Here is a 20,149-nt window from a genome sequence, read left to right on the forward strand (position 1 = left end):
CCCTGCACGCCTCGGTGTGCCCCAGGTTCGCCACCTTGCCAGCACCCCCCTTTCTGACAGCGGTGGCCAGGAGGCTGTCGCAGGCTTCCTGCTGTGCGCAAAACAGTCTGGAGTTGGGCAATTTGACTTAATACATTGCCAATTAACAAACTTTACTGATTTGGGTATTGAGAAATAAAGATGACAAATTTTAAACAGTTAGGGAAACACCTTTCCTGCCCTTCTCCCTCGCTCAACTGCGGTCCAACACCTCTCCTTCCTCCCTGCCTAACGTCAGCTCCCCATGTTTTCGCCACGTTACGCTGAACCCCCCCACGCTGGCGAGGCGAGGAGCAGCTCAGGTTAGGTTTCTTTCTGCTGCTCCTTGCTTTTACTCCTCTGCTCTGATGTGGGCTCCTCCGTGGGCCACAACCCCTCAAGGGTGCCCCTGCCCCGGCGTGGGTCCCCTGGGCTGACACCCCCCCGCTCTGGCACAGGGCAGCTCCTCCCAAAAGCATGTCTCCAGCTGTGTCCCAACGATGTCGCTTTCCACGTGCCTCCTCCCTGCCGTTTCTCCAAACACATCTCTTAATATTTCTCCTGTCTTCTAAAGCCCTTAGAAGGCTGGAAAGCTGCCCTGGGTCGGAGAGGAATTAAATGATTCACCTAAAAGCGGCTGGCAGAGCCAGGCATTACCCTGACCCCTCGTCCTGGCATGGCAGACACAGAGCGGGTGCAGCCTCCAGGAGGAGAGGAAAGCTGCTGTAAAAAATGTGAAGAACAGATGTAGTCTGAAGGCAGGTCTTGTCTGAACACCACTGTGCACAAGCCCGTAGCCCTCTCTGGGCTCCTTTCCCCCATAAAGGCACTGCATAGCGTATATACAGTCCCTGTATATACAACTGTGTATTCACCCCCGCAGCGAGCGCAATGCTTCGCTCACTGGACAAGCGAGATGCTCTGGTGCGCCACAGCGAAGACAGGATAGAGGGGCTCCGCGAAGGTCTCCCTGTGGGAGAAGAGGATGGCGCAGGAATCGGGGTCGTAAAAGAGCACCTCCCCTCCCGCAAAGTCCACCAGCACCCCGATCTCGGCCGGAGACTTGATCAGCTCCACCGCCCGCGGGTGGCCGGCGTGCAGGAACCTGAACTCCTTGTCATAGCGTGAGAAGACCCAGGAGGCGGCGTTGAAGCCCAGGCGGACTTCGTTGCCGGACCCCTTCCGCGGCACAGAGCTGTAGCAAACCCCCAGCTTGTAGGCGCAGCTCTTCTCCACGCTGATCTTCCACGCACAGACTCCCGAGTGGAAAGCCACAGTGGCCAAGGCGTTGGGCCAGTGGTCAAATCGCTCGGGGCAGTCCAACTCCACCTTTGCTTTTTTGGAGCTGAAGGTCAAGGTTTTCCTGTCTTCTGACAGGCTGAGGTGGGGGCTGACAGTTTTCTCATCGATGTGAATCTCCTGTGAGCCTGCAAGAGAAGCCACACAGTGAGCGCTGGCTCGGTGGCCCCTGCCTGAACCGGCCAAAGAAGTCAGGGCCATCAGAGACACCGTCCGCTCCCCCGGGGTGACACGGTGCTGGGGGCTCGGTCTCAGGCTGGGTGCCATCACAGCAGCTCCCCACAGCCCCCCCTCTCAAGCCAGGGCCAGAACGACGCAGAGAGTCATCAAGGCCCAGATTTCACCAGACACTTCTCCACCCTTGCACTAGAAGTCCTGCAGAGTCAGAGAAGATGCTGCTCATCTTCCTCTGACCCTGGCCCGAATCCCCACAAAACAGAACTCAGCAGGTTCGGTTCATTCCGCCTTTGGGAGAACGCCAAATCTCAGCCCCTTCCCTTCCCACCCCCACTGCGGGTGAGTAGCACCCAACTTCTCCTCCCCCAAAGTCAAGAGCCTTCACAAGGAGGGCAGAGCTGTTTGCAGAAAACCTGCAAAGCCGGTAATACGGGAAGGAGAAGGAACAGAGAGGGCTGGGTAGGGGAAATCCCTTTCCTCCTATAAAGCCCAAGTCATTAATCAACCCACCCTGAGCGCGTTTGGAGCAGCTGTGCCAACCTGGAGGTTGCACCAGGTGTTAGAGATGAGCACAGCCATGACTCCATTTGGTTTTGCTGTGAACTAAGGGGCTGCCCAGCTGCCTCGTGCCACAGCACAAACCCAGTGAGCTGCAGCCCAGGGCGAGAACCGGGCTGGCCGCAGGGCGCCTGCACCCGCTGGGGGTTCTGCTCCGCTTCGGCCCCGCGGGCTGACAGCACCCAGCACCGCTCGCCCTGCCCTGGCTGCGTGCGAGACCCCTCAGCGGGTCTGCAGACGGGTGTGAGCACTGAATAACTGCACGAGCGTTTCCCTCGCTCTGTAAATTCGCGAAGCAAAGAGACGAGGCTGATGCCCAGCTGACTCACCTGCGCCCAGGGAGACCGTTTCTACCTGTGGGTGCCCCTCCTTGCCCTGCCTTCCCCCACCCTCACTTCATTCATTTTAGGTCTTAAGTCTCCATGGAAACAAGGCTGGAGCAGGTGAGTCATTTGCTCTCCCAGCCCTGCAGCCAACAAGAGCTCTACTGTATCACGCCTGCTCCGGCCGTTTCCCAACCACACCGTCTGCTCGGTATCCAGCACGTGGCAGGATGAGGCCCTTAAAGAATCAAACCATTATGCTGCACCCTCAACGGTGTCGTCCCAGAGCCTGACCTGCTCCAGCACCTACAGGGACCCAGGTCAGCATCCCTCCGACCAGAGAGCGGCACCCAACAGCAGCAATGCTGGTCAGGGGCTTTCCTGGGGCTGCATCTGCCCTGGTGCTCCCTGGCAGGAGACGAACCGAGGCTGAATTATCAGTTTGCACAATGTGGCAGTGCCACGCACGCTTGCACGTTAGGTGGAAGCTATTGCAGGCAACAGCGAGCAGAAAGCAGAGCTGAAGAGAGCATCCCCTTGCAGCTGAAGCAGACAACCTCATTCGTTTGATGATTTATTTCACTGAGCAGCAGCCAAACGCTTTGCAGCGTGCCTGCCTGCCACACCGTGCCCTCCATAGGTCTCCGCAGCTATATTTGCCCACGCTGCCTATTCATAGGTTGACTTTCCAGGAAGCCAAACGCTGCTATGAATTCATAGAAAACGGAGCAGTACGAGACTTTTTCTTCCCCTGACAGAAGAAGGGCACTAAACCTCCTATCGTGCAACACACATCTAACCCAGGTACGGGGTTGCATTCTGGTGTTCAGGTACAGGGGTCATCTGCACGAGGAAATATCATCCTGCTGACACCCACACAGCTTCGTTGTGGAATTGTGATTCCAGGGGAGCATCTGAGGAAGGGGAAGCGCTGGCAGAGTAACAGCAGAGTAATTCAGATCAGCAAATTTTCCCACACAGACAAGTGTTTTGTCATGATTAAATCTGCCCTCCGGATATTCCCACATATTCTGATGAACAATTCCACCGGGAACTCATCTCACCCCAAAATCTATTTTCTCTGTGTACAGTACCCACCTGAGTGGCCTTGCCACTTCAGAGAGACGAGGGATGCTGAGCAGGTAAGCTAACACGGTTAACATCTCTGCCAAGTACATGTGTGTTAGCTGGAGCACATTTTACTACTTTTAAAAATCCAAGTTCCCATTTCCAAACTCACACATTTGAAATGACAATCCTCGTCGCTAGACTTAGGCACCAAGGTGGAATCCAGACCCAGCCGGGTCCCCGTGGCAGAAGGTCACCATGCGCAGCCCAAGGCCTCAGCCAGCCGGGATGGCTTCAGTCTGTGTCACCTCAGCAGAGGGTCCTCCCTCAGGTCTCCAGCCAGCATCACCGCTCACCTGCCCCCAGCAGCGTTGGTGCGGGTGGCCAGGAACCGAGATCCCTCCCAGAACGGTGCCAGGAGATTTACACCATCTCTCGGTTTAAGGAAGAAGCTGCCAACCCCAAACGTAAGCGAAACAGAAGGGTAGATGCCAAGTACAGACATCAAAGGAATCGTGTTTATTTTTGAGAGTGAAATGGAGGTTCTTTTGCCTGCTGGTTTCCAAGTTTCTGAGAGGCGTCAGGGGCAAACCACCAAGGCCAGGAATTTACTCTTTTCAAGCAAATAAACAAGAGTGCCACCTGTTCGATTGCCTTTGGGAGGAGGGACCACCAAGTGCAAAATAACATTACTGCATCTTAATGAAAGCTAGGACCACTGCAGTTAATATTAAATCTCTAAGGCTAGGTCCTGGCTGGACTATGGACTAGCGAGATAAGCAAGGATATGGCAGTCATCCTCAGCGTGCAATAATGACACGTTAAATGTAACCACAACAAAAAACCAAAAACCCAAAGCAGAGTGTAATAATAGCACCAACAGACCCACTACTAGGATAGAATGCCTTAGAGCCATTGCACTAGACAAGGATGCTACTGGGAAAGCAATCCATAAAAAAACCCATGTCACAACAAAGAGAATTAGGGAAAGGTTTCCTGCGTGACTTAATAGCTCTGAACATTTGCTGAGAACCTGCTCGACTTCGCCAACGTACAGCTGCAGGAGTCTGCATGACTGCCAGCACTCAAAAGACTCAAAACAGAGGGAGATGAATCACAAAGGATGAGCAACACCAGAGACTGCAGTAGAAGAAACAAATGATAGTGTTGTCCGGTACGCACAGATTCTCAAGCTAATACTGGAAAACACAAGAGCAATAAAAGCCAGAAGCGCACACCTTGGAGAGGGACCTGGAACCAGGGAAAAACTGTGAACTGCTCATCAGCGTCAAGAGCAAGATGAGCAAAAATCAAAGGTTAATGCAAAAGCTTTGGGAAGACGACCCCAGAGGTTGTTCAGGAGGTGGCACATGGGACAAATGTTTTCCAATTGTGAAGGATATTGCCGCCTTTGAGGAACAAAAAATACATTTGAAACACTCTAACGATACCCTGGAAGCAAAAGTAAAAGCAAACATTTCACAATCAGCAATTCAAGCAGATCACAGCCGGAAGAACAGCCTCTCCCCGCTCAAGAGAGCTGACACCAACCTGGTACAACCACTCCCAGAGCACGTCGCTGGCCTGACAAACGCCTCCGATGCAACCTCAGTGGTACAGCAAGAGCTGAACCAGATCACGAATGTCTCTAAGCTCCTGCACAGCCCCAATCTCAGCTTATGATCAGAAAGCTACTGCATTTACTCACTTCTCGTTCCAGCACGTCAGTGCGTCTCACAGACGCCACGTGGGTGAGTTCACCTTCTTTTAAAACCACCAGCAGGCCAATGCTAAACACGGTAAAGAGGAATTTCTGTGACAGAGATTCCTACGGCAGCGTCAGCTTCACTGCTGTCACCTACTGACCCAGGCAACAGCAAAAGAAACCAAGTGAGGTTAATCGACAGAGCTGATAGAAGACGCAGCCTTTTCAAACCCCTGTTCTCCTCTGAGCCACAACCGGCTGCTTCGAGCCACTGTCCCCCCTCCCAAACCTCCTACAGCTGCTGCTGCCCCCCGGCTGCGGGGTCCAAGGAACCCGTGGGGGCTGGGACAGCGGAGGGGGCAAGATGCCCCAGGTCCTGGGCAGGACACAGCATCAGGATGTTGCTTTGGACACAACGTGAATGAGCAGGAATCCCCAGAGAGGGCGAGACCTGAGCGAGTCACTGACCTGCGATGCAGCAGAGAACAGCAGAGGCCCAGAGTCGATGGAGCAGTGGACTCTGAACGCAGGTCTGATTAAAGTTTAACTTCAGGGACTCCTGTGGCTCTAAGATTCCTTCCGCCACCTCTGTCCTAGCAAAAGAACACACAAGTTATTTCAAAATACAATTATTTATTGACCAGTGCTGGGAGGCGTTTAAGATCACTAGGAAGTATGACAGAAATATGAGCTGGAGCAGTTGCAAGAGGAGCACTTGCTGCAGAGAAACTGCGGTGGGGGTTTCTGGACAAACTCTCCTCCCAAGTGATACTTTCAGTTGGCTTCGATTACAGTCCCTTCTGAAAGGGCCTCAGTGTTTCGAAATACAATCCCAGCAGCCTGAGTCAACAGCCTCCTCACTCAGCAGACACAGATTAAACACGCCTGAGAGCAGCCATCAAGGTACAAGAGGAGCACAATGAATGGGCTGCAGTGAGAGAATCAGATTTCCTTCTTTATCCACAAAGCCTCACTGCTGAAGCAAAGGGGGTACAACAGGAGAACAAGCCGGGACTCCGGGTTTCATACGGCATAGCAAGGAGACTGAGGATTTGCTGGGCTCCTGTGGCCTGCAGTACACACATGAACTCAGGGTTGTAAGTTAAGGCTCTGGCACTGGCTGCTGGTGATGTGCTGTGGCCGATTTCTTACTCTCTACAGGCAAAAATACTCCTGAAAGTCCTCTGGGCAGCAGAGTCCAAGCAGTGCTAGCTAGCACCCTTGCAGCAGCCCCAGAAATAAATGCCTGTAAAAATGCAGCCACCAAGCTGCCTTCTCAAGGAAGAGCAGCCCAACGTTACTGACGATGACTCCAGAAATGCTGACACCTGCACTTGGTTCTCCCCTCCATGCAGGCTCTGTGCCAGCAGCACCCCGGGCACGGAGCACACCAGCTTTCCAGCTGGACAATCCCACCTCCTGCCACCAGGCCAGGGACAGGCTTGCGCCATCTCCCAGGGAGCCCTGTGGAGTTTACCAAGGAGCTGGGGAAGGTCTCCTGTAAGCCAGGGCCCGTGCATCTGGCAGCGCCTCTGGGGAGACACTGCATGTGGAGCATCTGTAGGTGCCAAGACTTCTCCGTCTTGAGCTGCAGGGCAGCACGTGAAGCAGAGCCAAGAGGCCGCACTGGCATCTCTGTGCTCTGTCCTTGTCCTCAACAAAAGCAGGGTGAAGGAGGAAAGCGGGGGTGTCACCGGCTGCCTGAGCAATGGCGTGCCGCTCACAGCGGGAGCCACGGAGGGTGCAGGCAAGCTTGGAGCAGGGGTCAGGGAAAGGACCAGGAGCAGCCAGGTACTAACCTCTCGAAGATCTCCTGTTCTGCACGCTGGGGACAAGGAGAGAAAGAGTCAGCACAGCTGAAATCCCCACAGATAAAATCCCAAACACAGGCTGGGGCACAGCAAACCCGGGACCCAGGGAGCACTGTTCTCCTTCCTGACCCAGAGAAACTACTCCTCACCCCAACGCTGGCCCTGGGGAGCAGGGCGAGTGTCCAACATCTATTTTCTTCAGCTGCAGCACTTTCCACTCCCTGACTCAGAAAATGAGTGGGAATGGCTGAGGGCAGTACATCTAGCTTCTACATCTAGCTAGGGGTGATGTCTGCTGCACCAGTGGGACTGGGTGGCTGGGTGACAAATAACTCCAGAAGGGCATGGGAGCATCCAGAGTCTGCCACCACTCTGCTGCACGTGCAAACGGTGTGCGAGCAGAAGACCGCAAGTACAGCTGGATCGTCCGGTGCGAGGGAAACACGTGGGAGAGCTGAGGCAGACGGCAAGTCTCAGACCCACAAAGAACCAGCTCTGACTTCCTACCCTCTGGCAGACACCAGCCTGTCTGCATCTGGGAGCTCTTACCGCTGCACCCTGCCTTGCCCAGAGTGTGAAAAGCCGGGCCCTGGGGTCCCCTCTCCTCCCCCAGCCCATTAGGGCACGCTGCAAGAACATCCTGGGCTTGCAGCAAACAACCCCCACAGCCTTCAGTGAGGGGTGAAGCTGCGGAGGACCCAAGAGTCAGATTAACCTCGTGATCAGTCCCGCTTGTTTCTGTGCCCGCTGGCAATGGTGCGTTCCCAAGGTACAGCCCAGTTAGCAAAGTGGTAGGAAAATATTCGATCCCTGCTCAAATATGAGCTGCAGGGTGCTCCATGTGCCTTTCACTTTCCTGTGACAGGACACGTATCGATTCCTGATAGACACAAACGCCAACACCAACGATCCAAGGTGGAGAATGTACGATCCCTGTTTCCCCTCCACCACGTGGCAAAAGGAGAAATTGAGGGTCTCACTGTTTTCTGCCACAGGCATCTGATGGATCGTGCTTTCCAACCTCTACTCCTACAGTGAGGCCACAGCCCAGCCAGCTGAGATGCTGGGGCAGGACAGAAGCTGCGTTTCCCACCAAAGGAACAGCCATCTACCTTCTGTCCGTGGGATCGGTTCTGTTTTCCAAGCAGACCTGCTGCCTCCCTCTTCACAAAGTTACATGTGGCAAGCAGAGGCCAAGAGCAAGGAAGAGGAGGTGCAACGCCTACCCGCTCGCGTCTACGACGAGAGGCATCGCTTGGGTAAACCAAGACAATTTAATAGCCAGAAAAGGAACTGAGCGAAGGGAAGCACGGGCTGCTTTGCACGGTAAATGTCCCAAACAGAGGTATGCCAGACAGCAGGGCAGACCTTCAAGAAGAGCTGCAGGTGCTCCCAAGGGTCATGTTTTGATTAAAACTAGACAGAACACTAGAAAACTGGTGGCCCAGCTGGCTGCTGTAAGAGCAGCTCTCAAACCATAGCCATCCTGGCTGTCAAGCCTAAGGCCATCTGAGAGCCGGCAGCTTCAAGCCAAGAGCTTGGAGACCTGAGCCTGGGTGGTTCTGAACCTCACCGCAAGCAAAAGAAGAAGCGGGCAGAGCAGATGCTCTAGGAACCACCAAGAAACCACGGGGGCTTCTCGGGACCAGGTGAAGGAGGTTCCCTGAGCTAGACCTGCAAACGTAGGTCCTGTCCAACTCTGCCTCCTTGCTGTCAGTGCAGCAAGCTGCTGAGCACTGTATTTAAGTCCCACAATACCCATGATAAAAAAAATCTAGGTCACTTCTGGGCCTCGGTAGAAGGAGCAGTACTCACCACCAGGCCCTGGTCGTCCAGGTTGGTGATCATGTCCACCAGGTAGGTTCGGAGGGCAGCCAGCTTCTGCAAAGCCTCCGTCCAGTGCACCTGCTGGGTCAGGATGCTCTGGTGCGCCCGCTCCTCCTCCGCGTGCACCTTCTCCAGCAGCCGCTGTTCTTCATTTTCACACGCGTTCCCCACGAAGATCAGCCTCTGGATTACCAGCTCCCGCGCCGCGGTGGCTGCGTTCTGCCAGAGCAAGGAGAAGAGAAACATCAGTCTTGCTTCAACCCCAACAAGAGCACCAACCGCTTCTGCCAGCTTTCTGTGGGCTCAGCTGTTAAGATTACTCTGTTAACTGAGCCCAAGCCGCAGCACTCATCACGATGCAAGCAGAGGTAAACGGGACAACCAGTCCCAAACCTGCCCACTGCCTCCTAGCCTAACCCTGGTACCCAAGTGACAACCTGCAAGGGACCAGAGTCTCATCCCTCAGCAGATCTTCCTGGATTCGCTGTTAGCAAGAAACAGAGAATCTGTCTTTGGTCCTCAGTGACAGTGAGGCACAAATAAAATCAGGAATCGGTAAGACACTGGTACCAGTGGGATGTTTGACGGCTGTACACTAATACCAAGGAATTTATTGTTTGTGTACATTTTAGAATCACAGAATCATACAATCATTTAGGTTGGAAAAGACCCTTAAGATCATCGAGTCCAGCCGTTAACCCAGCACTGCCAAGGCCACCACTAAACCATGTCCCTCAGCACCACATCTCCCCAGCTTTTAAATACCCCCAGGGGTGGGGACTCAGCCCCTGCCCTGGGCAGCCTGGGCCAGGGCCTGACAGCCCTTTGGGGGAAGAAGTTTTTCCTAATATCCAACCCAAACCTGCCCTGGCGCAGCTTGAGGCCGTTCCCTCTTGTCCTATCGCTTGTTACTGGGGAGAAGAGATCATTCATTTTTTAGGCAAATGAAGCAGGAATCGCAGGTACACCCTGGCACCTGCACAAGCTGTGAGGTAGGAGGGGGACAACCCCTGCACCCCGACCGACGAGCGCCCCAGGGGCTCAGCATCTCCGCCAGGAGCGGCGAGCGCAGGAGCACGCGGGGCCAACAGGCTCCACCGCGCCGGGAGAAGGGGCAGGGACTCACCAGGACGGCCTGGTCCTTGGCAGGCAGCACCTCGTCCACGTGCCGGGCGATGGCAGCGCTCTGCAGCTGGAGCCGCTCGCACCGGTCCACGATCTTGTTCTGGAACGCAAGAGCAGCGGGGAAGCGTGCGGGTCTCGACAGGGCGATGGCGGCCCCAAGCCCCCTGCCCAGCCCCGTGCCTCCCGGGGTCCTCGTGCACCACCCCACAGAGAGCCCCCTGCCCCACGGGGGACCCCCTGCACGGCCCCACACCCTGCCAGGGCCCCCCCACAGCCTCACACCCCACCAGGAGCCCCACAGGAGCCCCCATCCGCACGGGGGACCCCTCACGTGGCTCCAGACCCCACCAGGAGCCCCACAGAGAACCCACCTCCCCATGGGGACCCCTCACACAGCCCCACGCCCTGCCAGGGACCCCACACCCTGCTAGGCACCCCATAGAGAGCCCCCTTCCCCACGGGGGACCCCTCGCATGGCCCTACACCCCACCAGGGACCCCACACAGCCCCACAGAGAGCCCCCATCCCTACGGGGGACCCCTTGCGTGGCCCCATGCTCCACCAGGGACCCCACACCCTGCTAGGCACCCCATAAAGAGCCCCCATCCCCACGGGGGACCCCTTGCGTGGCTCCAGACCCCACCAGGAGCCCCACAGAGAACCCACCTCCCCATGGGGACCCCTCACACGGCCCCACGCCCCGCCAGGGACTCCCACGCCCCACCGGAGCGACCCCAGACCCACGCTCGGCCCCTCTCCCCCTCGGATCCACCCCCCCGGCCGCAGGCAGCCCCAGACGGCCCGGGCTCCCCGCGGCCCCGGGGAAAGGCCCCGGCCCGAGGCCGCGGGAAGGGGCCGGGCCCCCGCTGGCCGCTCGCCGCCGTCGCTCACCCTCAGGGCCGCCGCCCGCTCCGCCAGCGCCCGCGGCCGCTGGGCCATGCTGCGCCCCGGCACCTGCCGCGGGGGCGGCGGCGGCCCCGCCCGGGCCGCGCACACCGCTCCGCCCCGGCCGCCGCGGGGGAGCCGGGCGGGACGGGACGGGACGGGACGGGACGGCGGGGCCCGGCCCGGCCCCCGGTGAGTGCGCGGCGGGGGCGGCCCCGCACGGCGGGGCCCCGGGGCTGGGGCTGGGGCTGGGCTGGCTGCCCCGTATCCTTGCCGTGGGGCTGGCCCAGCCCCGCGGGACCCACGTTGTCCCCATAGCCTTCCTGTGGGGCTGCCCCAGCTGTAGGGACCTGTGTTGTCCCCGTACCCTTCCCAGAGGCTGCCCCGGCTGTAGGGACCAGGACTGCACCCGTATCGCACCCCCGGGCTGCCCCATGTCCTGCTTGTGGGGCTCCCCCCAGCTACAGGGGCCCGGGATGCACCCACCTACCACCCACGGGGCCGCCCCTGGCTACAGGGACCCGCAGCATTGCCGTGGGGTCACCCCCGGCTACAGGGACCCGCAGCATTGCCGTGGGGTCACCCCTGGCTACAGGGACCCGCAGCATTGCCGTGGGGTCACCGCGGCTACAGGGACCCGCAGCATTGCCGTGGGGTCACCCCGGCTACAGGGACCCGCAGCATTGCCGTGGGGTCACCCCTGGCTACAGGGACCCGCAGCGTTGCCGTGGGGTCACCCCCGGCTACAGGGACCCGCAGCATTGCCGTGGGGTCACCCCTGGCTACAGGGACCCGCAGCATTGCCGTGGGGTCACCGCGGCTACAGGGACCCACATCGTTGCCGTGGGGTCACCCCAGCTATAGGGACTCGGGGCTGCCCCTGTGTCCTCCCCACAGATGGTTCAACACCCCTCTTCTAAAGGATATTTAACACCCCATGAAAATGGGGAGAAAGCTCCACTGTGATTTCTGGGCCCGCTGCTGTGGGTATTGTGGTTTCCTTATTCCATGGTACGGATCTCACTGCAGTGCCTGAACAGCCTTAGGCAGCAGCCTGGGTTATTTTTTAAAAACAATTTAGTAAAAAAATGGTTTTGATTTCTGTTAAGCAATGCATTCGGGGGGAAGGGAGGGTAGGAGATCCTCCAGCGTGAAATTCAGTCTTCTGGAGGTGTAGCTTTGTATGGATCGGTTGCTGCAGGATCCCTGTGTCGTTGGAGAGCTTTGTGAGGGACCGGGATCCCGATAAACTCGTAGGGAAGCCTGCCAGATAGGAAAACCTCAGATGAACACCCTGCCCAGCAACTGCTGCCCTCGTTCAGGGGTCAGACAAATCTACTCTTTTTTGCAGCGGGCAGGAGGCAGGAGAACGCAGTTAGGTGCCAGGCAGAGCTCCCGCTTTCCCTGCAGCCTCTCCGCCTTCATCCAGCTCAGTTTGAGCTGATGTGCGGGTAGGGACGATTGCACCTGGACATGAACCACGAGTGGGAAACTGACTGCTGGTTGGGAAACATAGTAATCATCGTAATTAAAAAATCAGAATTTATGTCTTAGCTTTTTCCTAGAATCTTGTTCTGCAGGAGAAACAACTTCCAGAGTTCTCCCGTTGTCAAAGAAAAATCACGCTTGTTCCTAATGATTTGCTCACTCGGTCTGACTGAAAGAAGTAAATTGCTGAATTATCGCTGCCCCTCAGCTGTGAGATTTATCATTCTTCACATCTTTTGAACAGGCAAACTCATGGATAGAACAGGTGGAGATTAACTGGGTATTACAAATTGCTGATCACAAAGGCTGTCAGGGTAAAATTAGAAAGGGAATGTTTTGTAGAAACCCAGACCCTCTTGCTTAGTGCTTCCAGTATCGGGTTTTCAGGTTTTTGTGGGTAGAGCCTTGAAGCAGGTTTTTTCTTTGCTGGAACCAGCAGGTGGGGTTTTTTGTCTGATTTTTATTAGCAAAATACTACTGACCCAGAGGACGGGAATGCTAACATACACCTAGTGCAGACTAAATCCAATTAGCATGTCTTGAGCTAAGAAGAAGTCATTCACTGTCATTGAAACTGGGTTCTGCTCAGTCCCTGACCCGCGAGGGTAAGAGGCAGAGATGCTGCCGTGGCCCGAGCCCCGCTCCGCCAAAGGCTCCTCCACCTGGACGCTGCCCCTGCGGGGACTGGCCGTCGAGGTGCTGCTTGCGAGGGATGCCTGGGGTGGGGCAGGCTGGGCTCAGCCCGGACAGCAAGGATTTTTTTGCTGAATGCATCTGGATTATCAAGGTGGTCTTGTCTAGCCTGGACCCGGCGCTGGAGTTTGGACATAGAAGCTGCTGTTCCCAAAGCATTCCTCAGCCTATGGAAAGACCACTTCAAGCTTTACGTTAAGTCAGGCTGGTCCAGTTAAGTTTGGGCTGCTGGTGGCTGCGGTTATCTTGGTCTGAAGACACAGTCCCACCAGCGGGCTGTATGAACTGCAGTCTGAAGGCGTTTGCATTCACCAGGCTAGAGATTGGGATCTCCAGGAAATATGGAAGTCAAGAGCAGATACTGGAGTAAGAGGAAGCGTAAGGTGCTAGAAGAATTACAGGCAGCAGCTCCATCTCTATCGTGGCCTCACCAAGCTTGGATATTTTTGAAGCTCAGCTGTAAAGTCCCAGTAACCTCACCTCTGAAGCTCTGCTCTAAGCAAAAGGTTTGACTAGGGAGCTCCACATGTCCCCTCCTCTGAGGGTTTCCTCTTATTCTGAATGAAGTTAAGATGTAGATAACGTGTTATCAGCACCTTATCCCAGATATGTAACAAACAGAAACCTCTCTCGATTCCCAGTAATGCTGTGTCTTCTCACCCACAGGTCATGTCCCAGCAGTAGGTGCCTGAGATGCCGATGTGATGCTCACCGTTGCTGGCCATAGTGGGAGCCGTGCTCGTCGGCAGGGCTATGGGGAAACTGCAGAGTAAAATCAGCTTCCACACCTCCAAATATAGGTAAAACACCCCCAGATGATCATGTCTTAAGTTAATAAACCAGTTATGAGAGTGAATAGAGAACAGCAAATGAACAGAGAATATAGCAAGCACGGGGTTTTAGTTTCATTATTGAATGTATGAATCAGATTTTCATTTTTGACCTTCACTTCTAAAGTCTGCTCAGCTTCTTTGGGGGACTGAAATCCAAAATGTAGCCCAGCATGTAAATGTGGCCAGTGGATGTGCTCTGTGATGGCTAAGGCAGAGCTGTGATGGCTAACAGCTCCAGGGCTGGCTGTTTGCTCCAAATATCCAAGCTGCTTCATTGTCTCTTCAGAGGCTGTCATCAGCTTTCATCAGAAATAATTCGGTATCTGGCAGCAAGGTGGGTGATCTCTGCCTGGAGATCAGCTGAGAGTGCAGGGTGGCAGCAGGGGGGGCCTCGACGTGGCAGCAGGGGGACATCGACGTGGCAGCAGGGGGGCCTCGACGTGCTTGGCAAGGCCGGCGTCAGAGCAAAGGAGAGCAGCAGAGCCTGAAAGGTGTTAGTGGAAGTGGAGGCTGGTAAGATCAACATTTCTTTTCTTCTTTGCAGCAGCATAGAGCGGGTAAGCATCAAAATATTTAGCAGCTCTAGAGGTGGAATAGGTCTGCTCCATCTCACCTAGTCCAGGAGATGCATTTGTCCATTCACAGCTTCTCTTCGGCTTTCTAAAGGCAGATGTTGTCACTCTCCAGCCCAGCCCGTGGTGCCACCTCCCAGACCTCGGTCTCATGGGGCAACAGCACCCTGACTTGGCCTTAAAGCACCCTGCAGCTCCCGCCGCTGTCTCTCTGCCTGCTGCAGGGCCGATGGCTCCGAGGAAGAGGCAGGACCTGTTCGAGCCGTTCAGCAGCATGGCCCCGCGCACACCGGTGCTGTCACTTCTGTGGCTGCTCTCAAACCAGACCTGTGTCTGTCGGGAGGACGGGATAAGGTGAGGTACCCCCCGCCACGGGGCAGAAAGCACTCACAGGCAGGAAAATGTATTGACAGGTTAGGAAAATAAGGTTTAAATATAAGCTTTAAATATTTCTGTGAATAGTAACAACTACACCAGTTCCTGAATTTAGAAAGAAGAGATGAGTGAGGCACACTCATGAGTGAGGGCACACATTGAATCAAATTTTATAACCTCTCCAGAGCTCAGAGCACATCAAACGCTCTCACCCAGGCTTGGAATCACTGGACTGGCCCCTCTCTCATGTTACATGGCAATGGATGGGCTCTAGAGGCAGTTGTATGTGCTGTAGGAGCTCAAAACCAGAAGAACCCGTTCCCTCTCCAAGCTTGGACTGTGCAGAGGTCTCGGTGTAACATAACCAAGAACGTGCACAATCCTCCTTCACCTGCTCTCCTGCTGATTGCCGCTCCCTGCTCCTCCGCAGAGTGTGGCTGTTTGCAGCTGGAGATCTGGGGCTGCGCTGCGGCGGTTCGTCGGGCACGAGCGGGAGGTCACCAAGGTGAGCGACAGCTGAGCGAGTGCGGTGGGGTCTCCTGTACCTGTCAGAAACTGGGGAACCAGGAACGATGGAGCGATGGTTTGTCATCCACAGAGGGCTCGTTTTGCTCCGTCAGAAAGAGGGACCGGGGTATCAGAATGCATTCCGTTTTTCCCAAGGTCCCAGCTGATACTTTGCTGTCCAGGGAAGCAGCACGGAGTGGTTGCAGCCAGCCTAAACAGGGCTCCAGGAGGCTTGGACATGTGCTTATCTTCCCCTCCAAGAGACTGTGTAGCAAAAACTCAGGATGAATTACTAGGTCAAGGTTTTGATTCAGAGATGCCATTCACTTTTCTTCAGGTCTCATTCCACTAGACTCGTCGTTATTCTACAAATCAGCCATGCCTGGGAACAGCGGGGCTTTAATTTTCCTTCTGGCATCCTGATTACAAAGCCAAACACGCTACTCGGAGAGAGGACAGGCTGAGAGAGCTGGGGGTGTTCAGCCTGGAGCAGAGAAGGCTGCGGGGAGACCTCCTTGCCGCCTTTCAGTACTTAAAGGGGGCTTATAAGAAAGATGGGGACAGGCTTTTTAGCAGGGCCTGTAGCAATAGGACAAGGGGTGATGGTTTTAAAGTAAAAGAGGAGAGATTCAGACTGGATATAAGGAAGAAATTTTTTACAATGAGGGTGGTGAGACACTGGAAGGGGTTGCCCAGAGAGGTGGGAGATGCCCCATCCTTGGAAACATTCAAGGCCAGGCTGGACGGGGCTCCGAGCAACCTGATCTGGTTGAAGCTGTCCCTGCCCATGGCAGGGGGATGGACTGGATGGCCTTTAGTGGTCCCTTCCATCCCAAAGCATTCTGTGATTCTATGATCTTGTCCTTGGCAGGTCACCTCTGCCCTTGACTCAAGCAGAGTCTTCAGCGCATCCCGGGACAAGATGGTGATGATGTGGGAGCTTCGTGGGACTTCGGGGCCAAGCCAGCACTTCTCAGGACACGACCTGGTTGTTACTGGACTGGCTGTGAGCCCGGGTGAGGGACAACACGCCCCCATTCCCCAGGGATTTCTTGACAACTTTTCTTGACTTTTCTTTTATGTTATCATCTGGTCACAGATGCCTCCCAGCTGTGCACAGGTTCACGAGACAACACCGTGTGCAAGTGGGACACAGAGACCGGAGACTGTCTGGGCAGAGCCGCTATCTCCAGGAATCTGGTAGGAGCCACTGATTCCTTGCACCCTGTCATGGCACCTCGCTGCCTACTCGGTTAATTTGCACATGAAGCCGTGTAGAGTGAATTTGCTCTGAGCTTGGTGCTACCAGAAGCCCTTGAGGCCCTGCACAGGTTGCCTGTGCACCTGGGGAGACCAAAGCTTGAGGCTGGTTACTCTGTTCTCCAGGTAACAACAAATCCAGGAGCACAAAGATACCAAGAGACCTCCGGCAAATTATTAATGCTCTAACTCAGAGCTGTTAGGATGGAGTGGGGGCTGCATTCCCTTCTGTACCAGCCCAGCAGTGGAGCTGGTCCGGGTATCGTCTTCTGGTGCCTGTGGTACCCGTATTCCCATGGCTCGGTGTCCTGTTGAGCTGTTGGCACCTCCCTGCCTGCAAATGACCCCCAGTAACCATGCTGGGATTGAACCTGGTAGGGGAGCAGGATGGGTGGGAAGCAGAAAAAAACTTCATCCATTTCCTACTCACAACCCAGCACAAGGAGGGAGAGGATGGGAGCTCGGTGGCCGTGTATCTCCAGGCGGACACCAGCCTGGGCTGCAGTGCAGGCAGAGGTGGGCTTCTGCTCATCCGTTCCTCTCCGCAGGTCACACATCTGTGCTGGGTTCCTGGGGAGCCTTACGTCCTCCAGACCTCGGAGGATAAAACGATCAGGTAAATTCTCCGTGTGGCCAGAGAAGGGAGTTACAGCCTGGGGCACATGGGAATGATGGAAGATGCCAGTGCACAAGGGGCTGTTTCTTTGGTTGTTGGTCATGACCACCTGGTCTCCCGTGCCCTGCTGGGGTGGCTAGAAGCCATCTTCCAGCTCACCTGGGTCTCGGAGCATCGTCTCTTGCCAGGAGAGGACAGTATGGGGACACCCCTGGCTGTAAGCAGCGCTGGGTGGTGACTGTGGGGAAAAAGGAGAATTTATAAAAAAAAGAAAGCTCAGCACAGCTGCTCTGGCTAAAGATTGATCCAGGAGAGATAAATGCAAGGATGCAGTGAGCTTTGGGAGCTGGGCTTGCTGGGAGGAAGGAGGGGGACGGCCCCACGGGGGATGGCAGCAAGGGCAAAGCGTGAGGGTGTGCGGGAGGGCGCGGAGGGAAGCCCATCATGGCACTGACGCGTCAGAGTCCCCCTTCCCCACTCCTGTTCCTTCCAGGATCTGGGACAGCCGGGAGCTGCAGGTGGCACACACGTTTCCAGCCAAGCGGCACATCCAGACGTGCTGTGACGTGAGCCAGGATGGACGGTATTGCCTCAGCAGCAGCAGCGGCTCCGCTGGGGAGGGCGGCGAGGCGACCGTGAGTTTGCTGGGCAGCAAGTCCTGCTTTTTCTGTTTTTTCTTCTCCAATGTCCACGGCATACAGCGGAGGGCAGCGGGTCAGATGTTCTTCCTGATTAAAGCCCTGAGATTTTGTTTCAGTAATGGCATCGAGGAGCATGAGATTCTTGCAGAAAGCCTGTAAGGGACCCCTTGCTTGAGGTGTTTCCAAACCAGGGATTCAATCCTGCAGGTTCTCAGCCCTGTGTGTGAGCACCATCCCACCCCGGGGAGAGCAGGGCCGAGGACAGGAGCAGGCTGGAGACGTGGTTATCTGCCCGCACAGTCTTAGCCCATCAGCTCTGATGGCTGCGGGCACGTGCTGAAATAGTCACCGATGGTGAAAATCCTTCAGGGTTTGAAGCTCTCCAGAACTGTGAGCAGGGGACAAAGGTGGTAGACATTGTTCTCTGAGGATTGGCAGGGAGCTCTTCATCCAAACCCATCTTCCTTTCTTTCTAAAACAGCTCCATGTTGGCAAGTGACAGTAACAGAGCCTGAGCTCTAAACGCTGCCTGTTGCCTTGCAGCTGTGGGACCTACGGCAGACGAGGAACCGAGTGCGCGAGTACAAAGGGCATTTCCAGACCACGACCTCGTGTGTTTTCCTTCCACGGGGCCCAGCTCTCGCCCCCAGCATTGCCACGGCCTCATGCGACAGCACAGTGAAGGTCTGGGACCGAGACACTGGAGGTAGGGGAGGGTCCTGGCCACCCTGGGATAACAAAACTGTTTCCTTCGTTTCTGTCTCCCGGTGGTAATGGGCACGATGAAGCCTAAAATCTCTGGTTTTTACTCTAATCCAGCTGCAGGGCAGGGTGGAGATATGCCCCAGAGCAAACCCAGGGGCTTCTGCTTGCCCTCCAGCAAAGGAGGGTGTTTGGGTGCGTAATGTTGGAGGCGATGGGTGTCCTTCCTAAACTAAAAGGAAGTAACGACAAGATGGCTTTTAAAGATATGTCCAAGTTCAGCAATGAAAGGACAAATGATAAAAATCAAGAAGAAAAAAGGAACTCCAGGGCTTTCCACACATACAAGTGGAAAGTTGTAAAGAACAGAAGTTGTGCTGGAGGATAGAGGGCTGGTCAGCAGCTGCCCTCACTCTGATCATCCTCTTGAAGGGGAACTGCGAGCATTTCGGGGTTAACCCTGCTTGCTGGAGTGCTTGGTGAGGGCTGAGTCCTCACCGGAGCCGGACAGGCGGCTGTTTACCTGCCAAGCCCTGCCACGGCAGCAGGCTTGTTAGTAACGCCCTGCGCAGACGCAGAGACCTCCTGGGAAGCCGTTCAGGTTCACAGACAGGCACCGAACGTGGCAGAAATCAGCATCAGACGCTCCCCGTGGCTAAGCACCTCTCCAAATGCACTTATTGAACATAGGATGAAAATAGAAACCTGATGATCTCCCACAGAAAAGCTCTCACCTGCTGTTTCACTTACCTCTTCCTTCACCCTGGCGCCTGTGCGCGCCAAGACAGCCGCGGGGTCAGCAGCAGCTTTGTTTTGATCCTGTTGCTTTCACAACTGGGTGACCTTCACAGCCGTCAGCCTTAATTCAGGTGCTCTTGGAGGGGTGTAAGTCACCACGAGTTGCCTGTACGTCCGTGTCAAACGCGGCTCTGTTAGCAGCTCGGCGTGGGGTCGGTGTCTCTGCACAAATGCTGCCTCAGGGTATTTTTTAATAGACACAAACGGAAGGGCTGATGTGGTGCTGGATATTGCACATCTTATTTCTGTTCCTCTTTTTGTGATTTATCAAAACCGCTTGTTGAGTGTAGCACAGCCCTGAAGAATTTTTCTGGACCATAAGCAATTTGGGAGAAAAAGGCATGTCGGGAGTGCCTCCACGCGAGCCCTGCAGCTCTGCCCAGCGGGGTCTGTCTGTCCATCCATCCCTGCTTCCTTGCCGGGGAAGGGGCAGAGCCCAACCTCAGCCTGGATCTACGCGAGCTGGGCAACGCACAGATCCCCTGTGGGGCTTACGGGGGTGGAGGGTCTCTCTTCCAGAGGGTGCGTCCCAATGCCTTTGGCCACGGGGATCCGGGGCAGCGAGGGGTGCAGCTCACCCTCCGCGGGTGGGCAGAGCCAGGCGGTGGGAGGTTGGCGTGGTCTTGTCTCATCTCAGCAAACCAAGTGTCCCGAGCGACTTCTCTCTTCCCTCCCCAGGCTGCCTGGCCACCTTGTGCCTCGAGGGATCGGGACCGCTGGCCTCGCTGGCTGCCTGCGACAGCTCCACGCTGCTCTGTGCCAGTTTTAACTCAGGAATTCACGTACTCCAGCTGAGCAACCATGCGGACCTGGCGCTGGAGGAGGTGGCAGTGTTCTGACCGCAGTAACCTTTCTGACAGAGACTGCC

The 20,149-nt window shown here is 55.7% G+C and overlaps 2 protein-coding genes across 3 annotated transcripts; one reads left to right on the plus strand and one right to left on the minus strand.

Annotated features, from left to right (window-relative positions):
- Window positions 1-766: 766 nt before the first annotated feature.
- BSPRY (B-box and SPRY domain containing) lies at window positions 767-10,964 on the minus strand. Its single transcript, XM_087752520.1, has 6 exons — window positions 10,803-10,964; window positions 9,913-10,011; window positions 8,775-9,005; window positions 6,948-6,973; window positions 5,617-5,741; window positions 767-1,445 (listed from the first exon to the last, which is right to left on the minus strand). Exons 1-6 carry the CDS (start codon window positions 10,848-10,850, stop codon window positions 919-921), a joined length of 1,056 nt encoding a protein of 351 aa, XP_087608646.1. The 5' UTR covers window positions 10,851-10,964; the 3' UTR covers window positions 767-918.
- Window positions 10,965-13,687: 2,723 nt separating this feature from the next.
- WDR31 (WD repeat domain 31) lies at window positions 13,688-20,133 on the plus strand. Of its 2 annotated transcripts, XM_009476043.2 has the most exons (9): window positions 13,688-13,777; window positions 14,607-14,736; window positions 15,188-15,262; window positions 16,136-16,280; window positions 16,364-16,464; window positions 17,073-17,140; window positions 17,634-17,775; window positions 18,325-18,487; window positions 19,960-20,133. In XM_009476043.2, exons 1-9 carry the CDS (start codon window positions 13,731-13,733, stop codon window positions 20,118-20,120), a joined length of 1,032 nt encoding a protein of 343 aa, XP_009474318.1. In that variant the 5' UTR covers window positions 13,688-13,730; the 3' UTR covers window positions 20,121-20,133. The 2 variants fall into 2 exon arrangements, with proteins under 2 accessions (XP_009474318.1, XP_087608648.1); XM_087752522.1 differs by lacking the exon at window positions 15,188-15,262.
- Window positions 20,134-20,149: the final 16 nt, after the last annotated feature.

The sequence above is a fragment of the Nipponia nippon genome, unplaced genomic scaffold (assembly GCF_047370975.1).
Source record: "Nipponia nippon isolate SJK-2023a ecotype South Korea unplaced genomic scaffold, ASM4737097v1 scaffold_16, whole genome shotgun sequence".
NCBI classification, from domain to species: Eukaryota; Metazoa; Chordata; class Aves; order Pelecaniformes; family Threskiornithidae; genus Nipponia; species Nipponia nippon.